Consider the following 11,974-nt stretch of genomic DNA (forward strand, 5'->3'; position numbering starts at 1 on the left):
CAACTACAACACCTTCAACTACGCCAACCACCACAACTCCTACAACACATACAACTACGCCAACCACCACAACTCCTACAACAACTACAACACCTTCAACTACGCCAACTACCACAACTCCTACAACAACTACAACACCTTCAACTACGCCAACCACCACAACTCCTACAACTCCTACAACACCTTCAACTACGCCAACCACAACTCCTACTACAACACCTTCAACTACAACACCTTCAACTACGCCAACCACCACAACTGAAACAACTACAACACCTTCAACTACGCCAACCACCACAACTCCTACAACTACAACACCTTCAACTACGCCAACCACCACAACTCCTATCACAACTCCTACCACAACTGAAACAACTACTACAACTCCAGCAACTTCTACTATCACCTCACCAGCCACAAATACGTTACCTGTAGTGACAGAAGAAACCTCCTCGCATCCACCTACTAAACCACTTTGCTCTTGCCTTCATAATGGTACATCTTTCAACCCTGGTAAGTTCAGCTTAATAAAGACCTTGTCCTCCACATCATCTTATCAAGACTTAAGTACCTTATTTTACATTTAGAATGTTTTAAACCAACCAGACAGTTTTATTGAACAATTAATGTGTTAGAAAACTAAAGTTTCATTGCTCTGACAGTGACATCGGTACAACAAATTCAGGGCAGGAAACATGAGTCAGATGATCAGAAAGATTGGAAATACAGTAGCCAAACGTGTAAAGGAAGTTGAATGGCTTAGATATTACAAATTGACCCCTTTTCTGTTGATAAACATAATAACATAGTTATGTGGATGGAGCATAGGGGGAGGCAGAATAATTCTCTGAACCTGTTACTTAACACTGGCGAGCAAGTCCTGCTCTTTTTCATAATTGCTGAAGAAACGAGTTTCTCTCAATGTTTACAGTTACTCACTCTTCGAGACCACAAGTGTTACTTCAGAAAGATAATATCAACCAAAAGGACGACCATAGTAGCCGACCCCTACGCTGCTGGCAATCACATTAGGGAAGAAGGCAGATGGGAGCTCCGTGGCTTAGTTAGCTTGTCCATTTTCACTGCTGGCTAGTGAGCTAGCTAGTCTCTGGAGCTTCCGCCTGCTCTTCTCCCGTCAAAGGATTCTTAGCAGAGAGGAGTTAGGTATATGGACCACAGACCTAGCCCTGCTGCAGATCACTAGCCTTCTGTGGGGTTAATTTTTTTGTAATTAGTACATATACATCTGTGTGATCTGTGTGCTATATGATAGCCTCTCTCATAGATTAAATCACATCGTGATATGTGATGTGTGGTTGTCGTATGTTTCAACAATCTTCCTGTGCCTAATTTTCAGGCTCCATAGTTTACAATGTGACGGACGATGATGGCCAATGTTACATAGGATACTGCAATGCGAGCTGTCATGTAGTACCCAAACACATACTGTGTCCTATATTGTGTGTTACTGTAACACCTCCAAGACAGGTACTTCTTTATTTCCATTCTATACATATTTAACTGTGTTTTTATATGCAATTGTTAAGCAGTACTGCTCAATCTTTAAAATGCTATCATTACATTTGCTTTGCATGACTAATTAATAGGTTATTATATATATACACCAGCCTTCTCTTTTCTCTATAATTCCAATCTATTGTTGTCCTTACAGAATGGTGAAGTTTGGCTGGAGAGTGAATGTGTTATAGGAACATGTAACGATGGCGAGGTGACGTATAACAAAAAGCCATGTACACCTCCAAAGCCTATAGTGTGCGCAAATAATTTCCCTCCTGTTGAAGTGCTGGATGCTGAAGGATGCTGCCCCCAGCTGGAATGCCAATGTAAGTCTGACCGCCTAAAATATTGCTTGGTCTGCAATATTCTGTTTTTTAAAATGCTACTTATATTTAATTCAACTATGGACATTATGTCTCAGATGATACCAGCTTACTTGAAATGTTATTTTAAAAATATTGTATATGTGTCATATGAAGGTACCTGCTACGGTTGGGGAGACCCCCATTATGTCACCTTCGATGGAACCTACTATGATTTTCAAGGCAACTGTTCCTACTGGCTGATGAAAGAGATCTCGCCCAAATACAACTTCAGTGTTATGATTGATAACTACTACTGTGGTGATGGCTTATCCTGTCCTCAGTCCATCACCGTCTTCTATCAAAGCTACAAGATCTATATTATACAGAAGGATATCAATGGCAATTTCACAAATGAGGTACGTACATGGCACTATTAACTTTCTCCATTCTTAATTCAAACTCTAGTCATGATCCTAGCAGCATTAAGCCTGAATCGAATTCATTCAACTTTCTTTGTTTTGTAAAGAAGGGCTAACTGTAGGTGCATTGAACCTTACAAAGAAGTCTTTAAATGGTTATTTGTGACGTTTATATCACATTGCTTTTTTTTAGATTTCTGTGAATGACAAGCGTGTAAGTCCTGCGTACCAGAATGATGACTTCCGTATAATCACCACCGGCATTGAAACAGTGCTTGTCATCCCTAAAATCCATGCCAAGGTCACCTTCTCTGGGCTCATTTTCGGTATCTATCTGCCCTATAGTGAATTTGCCGGCAACACCGTGGGACAGTGTGGTGAGTCCTGCAGTTGAAAGGGATAGCATCTTACTGTATGTTGAGTTTGAACAGCAGTTGATAAATGACATGCTTACCATTTGTATATGTTGTGAAATCAATACTTATAGCAGATAAAACATTTTGTACCTATTTAAAACATTATGCAATCAACATGATTTATAATGAGGGTTTCTCTAGGCACATGTGACAACAACCGGACAGATGACTGCATGTTGCCTAGTGGCAAAATAGATCCTTCATGTCCTGACATGGCACATGAGTGGCATGCTAATGACACTGACTGTGACCGAGTTTACCCGACACCATCACCTCCGCCTGATGACTGCAATACAACCATCTGTGACATCATCAAAAGCAGGTAAGAGGAACAGGGGAAAACAAGCCAGAAATTACACCGTTCATCTGAAACATTCAATTTAATTCCCATTATTTGTGTAGTCCAAAATTGTAAACTGGCCTCAGAGGGCTTTACAAAGGCACATGCCATCTTCTGTCCTTGCACCGTTGCATCGGAAAGGGACCCACCCCACTCTAAAAAAAAGAAGAAACCTCTGGGAGAGTAACAGAGAATGTATCCCTCTCCTATGGACAGAAGTGCACTAGATGTCACGTGTACAGAATGAACATACTGTAAGAGAACATAGTCATAGTCAACATAGTACTCCATAGTCAACTCCTATAACATTAATTATGCATATGAGCGTAGTAATACGTAGTAATTAGCACCAATAATATCAAAATAGGATAACAGCAGCAGTGGTTGTAATAGAAAAACAGTGGGTGACTGTGGTTTAGTGGCAGGTTGTCCATCAATCAGAGGATTGGTCATTTGACATGGAACGGCTCTGCTAGTCCACGAACTAAAAAATATTCTTCCTTCATCTTAGTGCTTTCCAGCTCACCGATGTTCTTCAAGTATCATGCAAGCTTTGTGGCTCTTTCCATCACCGGCATGTTATATCTGAATAAAGCCACAACAGCATTTAGATAACAGACACGTCTCTCTGAATGACAAAAAGCCATTACTTTAACAGACAGATGAACTGTTACAGATTATATAGCAGAAAAAGCTTTGAAACAAACCTGACAAGCAACACATTCCTGGTTTATTCACGTGTCTTGATAACGTGTAATGATGCATTCAGATTGTGTAAAGTGTCCATACTGATGACAAATCCCATGTTCCCCAGTGTGTTTGAGAGTTGCCACAAGAAGATTGACTACGATCCATTTGTTTTGGCCTGTGAGTTTGACGTTTGCCACATGAACATTAATCACATTGGCTGCACCAGCTTACAAACCTATGCTGATGCCTGTGCTCAGGCTGGAGTTTGTATTGACTGGAGGAATGCCACCAATGGAATCTGTGGTATGTAACCAGAATATGTGATGTTAAAGTCAAGCACTATTTCTATTACTTATCATTTCACTGACAATACAACAGCAATGAGCTCAACTAAAAATCATGATATGTTCTCTCTTCATGTCTTAATAGAATATAAATGCCCGAGTCCCAAAGTGTATCGGGCCTGTGGCCCTCAGGTGGAGTCTACCTGTGAATCCTGGTACGGCAGTTCACCAACACATTGGAGTCAATTCATTTATGCTTTGACTCACATACTGTACAACATCAAGGCGTGGCCTTCACATAATATGTTGTTGTGTCTGCAGGTACAACGAGAAATTCATCTTGACTGACAATGAGTTTAGTGCCATGACAAGCATGGAGCTGGAGGGTTGCTTCTGTCCAAATGGAACCTTCCTCCTCTCTGCAAGCTCTAATCAATGTGTGCCCACCTGTGGTAAGACAGCAATACTGCACGGCAAGAGCTACGTCGCATTTAAGAATGTGCATCACTTTTTGATGGCCTTTTGTGACCAAGTCAAAACTTATACAGTTCGTATCCTTTAGTGAGGATGTAGAGGTCAGAGGAATCAACTGCTAGCTTTCCATTCTGTGTGTGCACTGAAATACAATCCAGTGTTCACACAGCGTCCTGAGAAACTAATACCAGCCGATCAGCAACAGAGGGAGATCCTGCCTGTGCACAGGACAGGGGGAAGGCCATGGATGTATCCAGGCAGTGGGAGCGAGAGGGATGGTAACATCTGGAGGGGGATGTTTGTTGTCATTCACCGCTTTTCAGAAATGTCAACTGCCCACTTCTGCTTCGCTGCTTTAGTCCACTTTAGTATGTCTATGTATATTTAGCTTACGGTGGAGTAGACTGGTAGTCATTTAGGAAAGCTGAGACACAAACTGCTTTATGTTTTATATTTTTCTCTTAATAGAAATTTGTCGGCTGCCAAATGGAGAATGGACACACGTAAGTCATTTCACTACAATGCTAGTCCCTTTCTACTAACCTTTGTGACAGGCCAGTAAAGATGCCATGCCTCCTCCCATCTGCAATAAACATTGTGTCCTCAGGCCAATGCAACATGGATAGAAGGCTGTAAGGAGTGTATCTGTGAGGAGGACACACTGCAGGTCACATGCCGTCATGTCTCCTGTCCAACACTGCCGTCCCTCAGCTGTGACCAAGACGGGCAGGTCAAGGTCACGGACACGGTTGGCTGCTGTCAAGAGGAGAAGTGTGGTAAGTGAGCACCAAGAAGGACTCCTAATACTGTAGTCAACACATTCTGTATTTATTCATATATACTGTATTGTATATTCAACACAGCGTGTAATCCAGCCATTCTTGACAGGAGTATTGAGCATATCCCAGCATGCATTGAGTGAAACATCCTGAGCAGTACTTAATAACACAGCTACTGCGAATAATTTATTCTAATAATGTCCATAAAAGTTTAAATGAAATGAATAAAGCAATTGTCACCCCTTTAAATCACATCCCCAGTCATATTGTGTACTTATAACACAATCCAATGATCTCACCTTCCTGTAAAACAAGATATGAAGCTTCTTCTAACCAATATCAACCACATTTATTATGACCTCCATCCATCAATCAATCTGCAACTTTTACCAACAAGAGTAACTGTACACCGCTCTAACTTCCATCTCACTGGGACTTACACTTCTAGTATCAGACAGTGTGACAGGACACCTCTGATGCAGGGTTGTAAATGAAAGCTCCACCATGAAACTCTGTTCTGCCAATATCTGTTCATGTACCAGTTAAGGAAGCAGCTGATGGAGTTCTAATGTATGAACTATGTCTGCGAATATTTATAGCCAAATACAAAAACCGCTGTTCTTATTTACTGGTGTGAACATTCCCTCCTTCATTAAACAGAGTGCAATGTGACGCTGTGCCCTCCTGTGCTGACCTGTCCTGTTGGCTATACTCAGAGAATCACTATGGGAGTCTGCTGTTCCAATGTTACCTGCGGTGAGTGTGCTGTGCTTGTGCATGTTACTGTAACTGCACAGCCAGGTGTCATTGTTGCCACTGATTGTTGCGTCACATATAAAGATTATTGGTTGTTCTCTTTCCTTCACAGAGATTCAAAATGTGTGTGTTTTCCAAAACAATGTGTATCAGGTGAGACCTCATATCTACCATCTCTATGTGAAGCTGATGTGAAGTGATGACATTGCAACTTTAAAGAATAGGGAGATTGTAGGATTGTGTCATTGTTGAAAACAATTTGGTCATAACTCATGATCATCTAAATGTACAAAGCTGCTTTAGTGCGATATATAGGGAACAGCATATCAAACAGCAAGTTCGTTGAAGAGTGGGTGGAATGTGTGGATAGAGTGGATAAGGCTCAAATCTGCATGGAAATAAGTGTGTCCTAGAATCTCACTGTGAATCCAGGAGAAACAATATTTGCATGGTTGCGTCATGGTACACAGGTGGTTCACAAGTGCTTTATTAATAGAATGTTTGCACTAGATCTGCTGAGATGTAACATATAAGTAACAGTCACATTATGTGAGAGAATATCATCTCTAACAGACTAAAGCAGTCTCTCTTTTTAATGGAAAGTAGAATTCATGAGCTAAATTAAGATGGAATTAAATTGGGCTGGTTCAGGCCTACATAAGTCTACTCTGAACACACTCAGTGGCCACTGTACTGCTTAAACGTGTTAAACCTAATGCAATTCAAATCAATAGCTCAGCCATGAAATACACTCAAATGTATGAATACATAACTCTATGTTTATGACTGAAGTTGTAGTTTGCAGTGGCGCTGTACTGCACTGCATTACATTGAGTGGAGTTTCTAATGATTACAAGCAGGAGTAGGTATATCTCTGCTGACCTTCTCACCCTGTGCATCCAGGTTGGAGACCTGGTGCCCATGAAGCCATGTGAGAAGTGCAGCTGTAGTGAAAGGAAAGACGCCAGCAGCGGTTTTAACATAATAGAATGCGAGCCGATACCATGTGACACACACTGCCCTCTGGTAAGATGAGTCTCTGTCTTTCCCTCCCTCACTCAGACACTTACATTTGTTAAGTTTATTCTTGCATACTTTCTTCATGAGTCTATTGATGAGAACATTCATTTAACACATTTTTTGATTTTTCTTTCAAGATGAACAGTTAGCACTGGTGTCATGTATGTAGCACTTTAGAACATCTCTGACAGACCTGCTGTACTTTTCTTCCAGTCTGATTTTATTGCTTCTGGGAATGAGCAAATAACAGCAACACACTATGATAACACCACACATTACATTTGTATGGGTACATACAATTATGTCAATTGAGCAAAATCCTTGGGCACAAAAGAGCACAAAATGAATTTAGGGAGGGATGATTTTACTGAGTTGAACTGCCAGATGAGGGAGTATGCTACTGAAGCCTGCTTGAGGGCACCTTCTCTAATTCTACAGAGCTAAGCCTCTGACAGGTCATCTACAGGAACATGTGACCATGGTTCAGTTCACCATTTCAAAAGTCTTCTTTAAGACCATGAGATCACCTGCAGAATGTTTAAAGCTTAAAAGTGGTTTGTGTTCACTTGTTGGGACATTTTAAAGCACTAGTGCATGCATACAGATTCTGTATTTCGACCACGCACGTTAGTCGAGGCGGATTTGATTTGGCAATTTACTGCCATTGGAAGTAATGAAAATATGAGCTGGACTGTAAACTCAACAGTCAACCCTGAATCCCAAAAATACAATGCACCCAGAGCTTGTGTTGCTTTTACATGTTCATGCTGTTATATATTGTATATTGTTTGTTTGGTAAGTTAGTCTTCGTGTCTCTATTCAGGGTTATGAGTATCAGACCATCGCTGGCCAGTGCTGTGGGAAGTGTTTCCAAACAAGCTGTGTTGTCGTGCTGCCAAACTCCAACTTCACACACACAATACAGGTTGGTATATGTGTGTGTGTGTGTGTGTGTGGGAGAGAGCAAAATAGATTAGATTGGATATATCTATAAGGTCACTAAGATCTCCAAAAACTCTACTGTCTTTTAAATACAATAATAATGCTATTTGTTGTTTGTACATTTTGGCTTTGTCAGCATGACATATGACACAAATATGATGACAGCTCAAAAAAAAGCAAGTCACCCAATGCGTAATTAAAGATATTTAGCAGTTTATGTTCATCCACCAAGAGGTGTGGCACCTCCACAGCATACGAGAGAGAAGTAGATCAAACACTATTGTTATATCATTAGAATTGAGTATAATTTCTGCTTTTATTCTTTTAAAATGTACTGTATGTTAAAATCACTCTGATGACGACATCATGGGTTACCTTTGTTAATCAAGGCTCAAGTCTCTGTTGATTTGGATTCTATAGTGAAATAATCATCAACTATTTAAATGGTGTAGAACATTGACTAAAACATACAAAACCAAAGGTAGGTATGTCCCTTTAAGGTTAACTTTCCATGTCACAAGAATCAGCACAAATCAACAAGAGGTGAAGTGCATCTTCATCTGATGACACTAACAAATATAAAAACAAATTCAGACAAGTCAATGAGGAGGGAAAATGGAGGAGAAGGTTGAACGCGCTTCAACTGCCTCACAAGGATATCAGGCCTCTGATCCTCTCAGAACAGCTGATGTATCAGGAGAGACTTCAGAGAGTTGCTCCACAGTACGCTGGAGAACAAACACTCCAAGACTAACTTCTAGCGTCTTCATCACAGTCAACACAAAATAAAAAAAACAATCTGATGAAAATGCACTTGGTGTCAAAATGTCAAAATTAGTTGCTTTAAATTAGTGTGGTCCGATTTTCACCAAATCTCTCAAGTCTCATGTGTTTCACAGGGAGGCAGAAGAGCTCTGAGTCAAACAGAACAATCCACACATGTTCATCTGGACATGATAATATACTGACTGTAAAGCCCTCTGAGGCAAATTTGGGATTTGGGATTTTGGGCTACACAAAATAAATTGAATTGAATTGAAAGTGGCTCTGATCCAACATTATGTTCTGTTATTCTTTAGCCTGGCACCATCTGGACTCCTGCTGACAACCCCTGTGTGAAGTATGAGTGTGTGAAGATCGCTAATCAGTTCATCACCATAGAGGCCAAGATCAGCTGTCCTCCCTACGACCCTAAAGAATGCATACCGGTGACTGCACACACACACACACACACACACACACACACACACACACACACACCAACCAACCCTCATTATTGTAGCTTGATATTCTCTGAAGATGTGAGTACTTCAGGTTGGAATATAAAATGCATAACTGATGTCACGATGTTCATGTATAAGGAAAGGTGGTAGTGCCACCTGCAGTCTCATGTGAATCTCTACAACATGAACACATGACCCACAGAGTACTGATGTGAATGTGTGTCTCCTGCAGGGAACAGAGACCATAGCTCCGGACGGATGCTGCCTTGTCTGTATGTATTGCTTCCATGAGTTTTTCGTACCTATATGTTATTTATGCTCATGTGGCCGGACCACACTCTCTTCTCCCTCTGGTTACACTAACCCATGATGTCCATTAGAGCTTCTAATAATCATGATGTCTTGTTCATATAGGACTAAATAATGCATAATGAAGGTATCTGCAATACAATCCAATTATGGGGCTTATAGAAATGATCACCAAATCTAATGGTTCAGATGAGACTACATTCAAGGCATCATTGGTTTATTGAGCCTCTTCATTGATCTCAGTAGTTCAGATCCTACTCAGTTAGATCTATTTTACTTCTAAAAACAAAACTGAACAAAGTCAACTTTTCCATCAGGGTTTGCTCCCTAGAAAACCATGCGTAATTGTTCTTGCACCACAGTATTCAGTTTCTGTTCACAGATCTACGGTGGCCCTTAGAGCTCAACGCACTGAAAATCGACACAACAAAAGCAAAAGCGGAAAGATTTCACATACGCAGCATTTAGAAAACATTCACCAACTTGAAAACACACGAAAACATCAACTTTACGAGACAAATCGGTCTTTTTGTGTGTTGACAAGTTGGTGAAGATGTTTCTTCAATTGCTTGTGTCTGTTTGCAGTACTTTGCGCTTTCTTAAAATAAGATAAGATAAAATAAGATCAGATAATCCATTATTAGTGCCGCAGTGGGGCCAGAATCTATGATCTGCAAATCAGGTGAAATGAGATGTTTTTCCCTCTCAACATGTTTCTCTTGCCTGCTTCAGGTATTCCAAAGGGTCGGGTGTGCAACGTGTCCACCACTACTGTGTACCTGGAGAGCCAGGGCTGCCACTCCAAAGAACGGGTCAATGTGACAGCCTGTAGTGGAGCATGTGGCACCTTCACCTTGTGAGTCCCCCTCATGTCTCTTCCTTGTCCTCAGTGTCAGGGAATAGTCTTAATATTGTGTTTCAATTGTACTTTTATCACATTAAAGGAGCATTTACATAGCGCTGGGGAAACTAAGAGAGAAAAAAAGAATGGTCTTTACCAGTGTAGCAGAGGCCTGAGGGATCCTGACTTTAGTCAAGGATTCATTATTTAAATAACATGTAGTTGTTGCCTTCACCAGGCTACACACACAGCAAGTCAACCTATTTTAATTGGAATATAAACAATACAATTAGATAGAATACAAATGCTATATATGTGAAGTCTCCAAGCCCGATGACATCACTATGACATCACTAAGGTTGTTTCCTCACACTTGACAAAGTTCCCCCCGAGCCATAGAACACATTGTACTACAGGCTCAGTAGTACTAACCATGAGCTGTAAAACTGCTCTTTATTTGCAAAATGATTGGACTGCCCCTTTAAATCATCAGAAATGATTAAAACTGAAACTATAGATTGAAAAAAAAGTTGATCTCAGTTCTGTATAGATGTGGTATAGATCATACGATGGCCATATTGGGGAACTTTCTAAACTTTGTAGCTCTGTAGTCTTAAATTCTAATTTTCTTGAACTAAATTTATTTTTTCCCAATTGCCTTGTTGCCTTCTTTCTTTGTCACCTCTCTCTTTTCCCTTTCTTCACACCGTCCTCTCTCTCTTCTGTCAGCTACTCTACCAAACTGAGATCCTTGCAGCACTCCTGCTCCTGCTGCCAGGAGTTGGCTACAACCGAGCGGACGATCGAGCTCTCCTGCCCTGACAACACAAAGTTGAGCTACACCTACATCCACATCGACTCCTGTGGGTGCCTCAAGACAGACTGCTCTGTGCCCGGCCACAGCGGAATGGCGAATACTACCTTCAGCGGCAAGTCACGTCGACGCAGGAGATGAGGCAAAAACCATGTGCTTTGGCCAGTTATGTAATGAGCATGAATTAATAGGACCATAACTGAACTGTCATGTTTGAATCAATATCAACATCATCTGCATACATAATTCCTGTATTTATGTCTAGTGTATTAGCATACTTAGTTTTAGCTTGATAGAATTATAAACCCACAAAGATCTCATTAATAAAGATCATACTGAGCATGTCTGTTTCTGTTTGATTTCTTTCTGCATGCACAGTGTGTGTGAGTACGTATGTGTGAGTGTGTGTGAGTACGTATGTGTGAGTGTGTGTGAGTACGTATGTGTGAGTGTGTGTGAGTACGTATGTGTGAGTGTGTGTACGTAACTTTCCTAGTTTGACAAATCACCTCTCTTTTTCTTTGAAGTAAAATCAAAACCAAACCTCGACAACAAACATCAGTTCTGACTGTAAGCTGCTGCGGTAGAGCTCACATCTTCCCCTCACTTAAATACAGCAGACGTTCTTATAACAACAGAGAGCAGAGCGTCTTCCCTGAGCATTCAAACTAGAATGTATGCAGAAGGGCAAAGTCAGGGACAACTGGACCTGCTTTAGATGTAAATAAATGAGCAGCTGATAGATTTCATTTAATGCTGAACTTTGTTCATTATTATTGATTTTAAGAATTATTTAAACTACACAAACATTTTTGAAGATCATATTTATTCTATGAGTTCTTTG

General features: G+C 40.6%; 1 protein-coding gene across 2 annotated transcripts in view; it reads left to right on the top strand.

The window, feature by feature from the left end:
• Nucleotides 1-11,472, top strand: part of LOC116400392 (mucin-5AC-like) — a 29,231-nt gene extending 17,759 nt beyond the window's left edge. Inside the window, exons 31-49 of one of the 2 annotated variants that reach the window (XM_031878202.1) lie at nt 360-513; nt 1,358-1,488; nt 1,673-1,844; nt 1,998-2,239; nt 2,436-2,619; nt 2,800-2,980; nt 3,813-3,991; nt 4,118-4,187; nt 4,294-4,424; nt 4,915-4,949; nt 5,054-5,222; nt 5,886-5,981; nt 6,094-6,134; nt 6,885-7,007; nt 7,825-7,926; nt 9,023-9,151; nt 9,399-9,438; nt 10,208-10,331; nt 11,046-11,472. In XM_031878202.1, coding sequence (XP_031734062.1) covers nt 360-513; nt 1,358-1,488; nt 1,673-1,844; nt 1,998-2,239; nt 2,436-2,619; nt 2,800-2,980; nt 3,813-3,991; nt 4,118-4,187; nt 4,294-4,424; nt 4,915-4,949; nt 5,054-5,222; nt 5,886-5,981; nt 6,094-6,134; nt 6,885-7,007; nt 7,825-7,926; nt 9,023-9,151; nt 9,399-9,438; nt 10,208-10,331; nt 11,046-11,271 — 2,529 coding nt within the window. In that variant the 3' untranslated portion in view covers nt 11,272-11,472. Of the gene's footprint in view, nt 1-235; nt 514-1,357; nt 1,489-1,672; nt 1,845-1,997; nt 2,240-2,435; nt 2,620-2,799; nt 2,981-3,812; nt 3,992-4,117; nt 4,188-4,293; nt 4,425-4,914; nt 4,950-5,053; nt 5,223-5,885; nt 5,982-6,093; nt 6,135-6,884; nt 7,008-7,824; nt 7,927-9,022; nt 9,152-9,398; nt 9,439-10,207; nt 10,332-11,045 lie in introns of both variants that reach the window. The other variant, XM_031878201.1, reaches the window with a different exon arrangement.
• The last annotated feature ends 502 nt before the right edge of the window (nt 11,473-11,974 follow it).

Source organism: Anarrhichthys ocellatus, unplaced genomic scaffold (genome assembly GCF_004355925.1).
Source record: "Anarrhichthys ocellatus isolate YVR2014 unplaced genomic scaffold, GSC_Weel_1.0 scaffold166, whole genome shotgun sequence".
NCBI lineage: Eukaryota > Metazoa > Chordata > Actinopteri > Perciformes > Anarhichadidae > Anarrhichthys > Anarrhichthys ocellatus.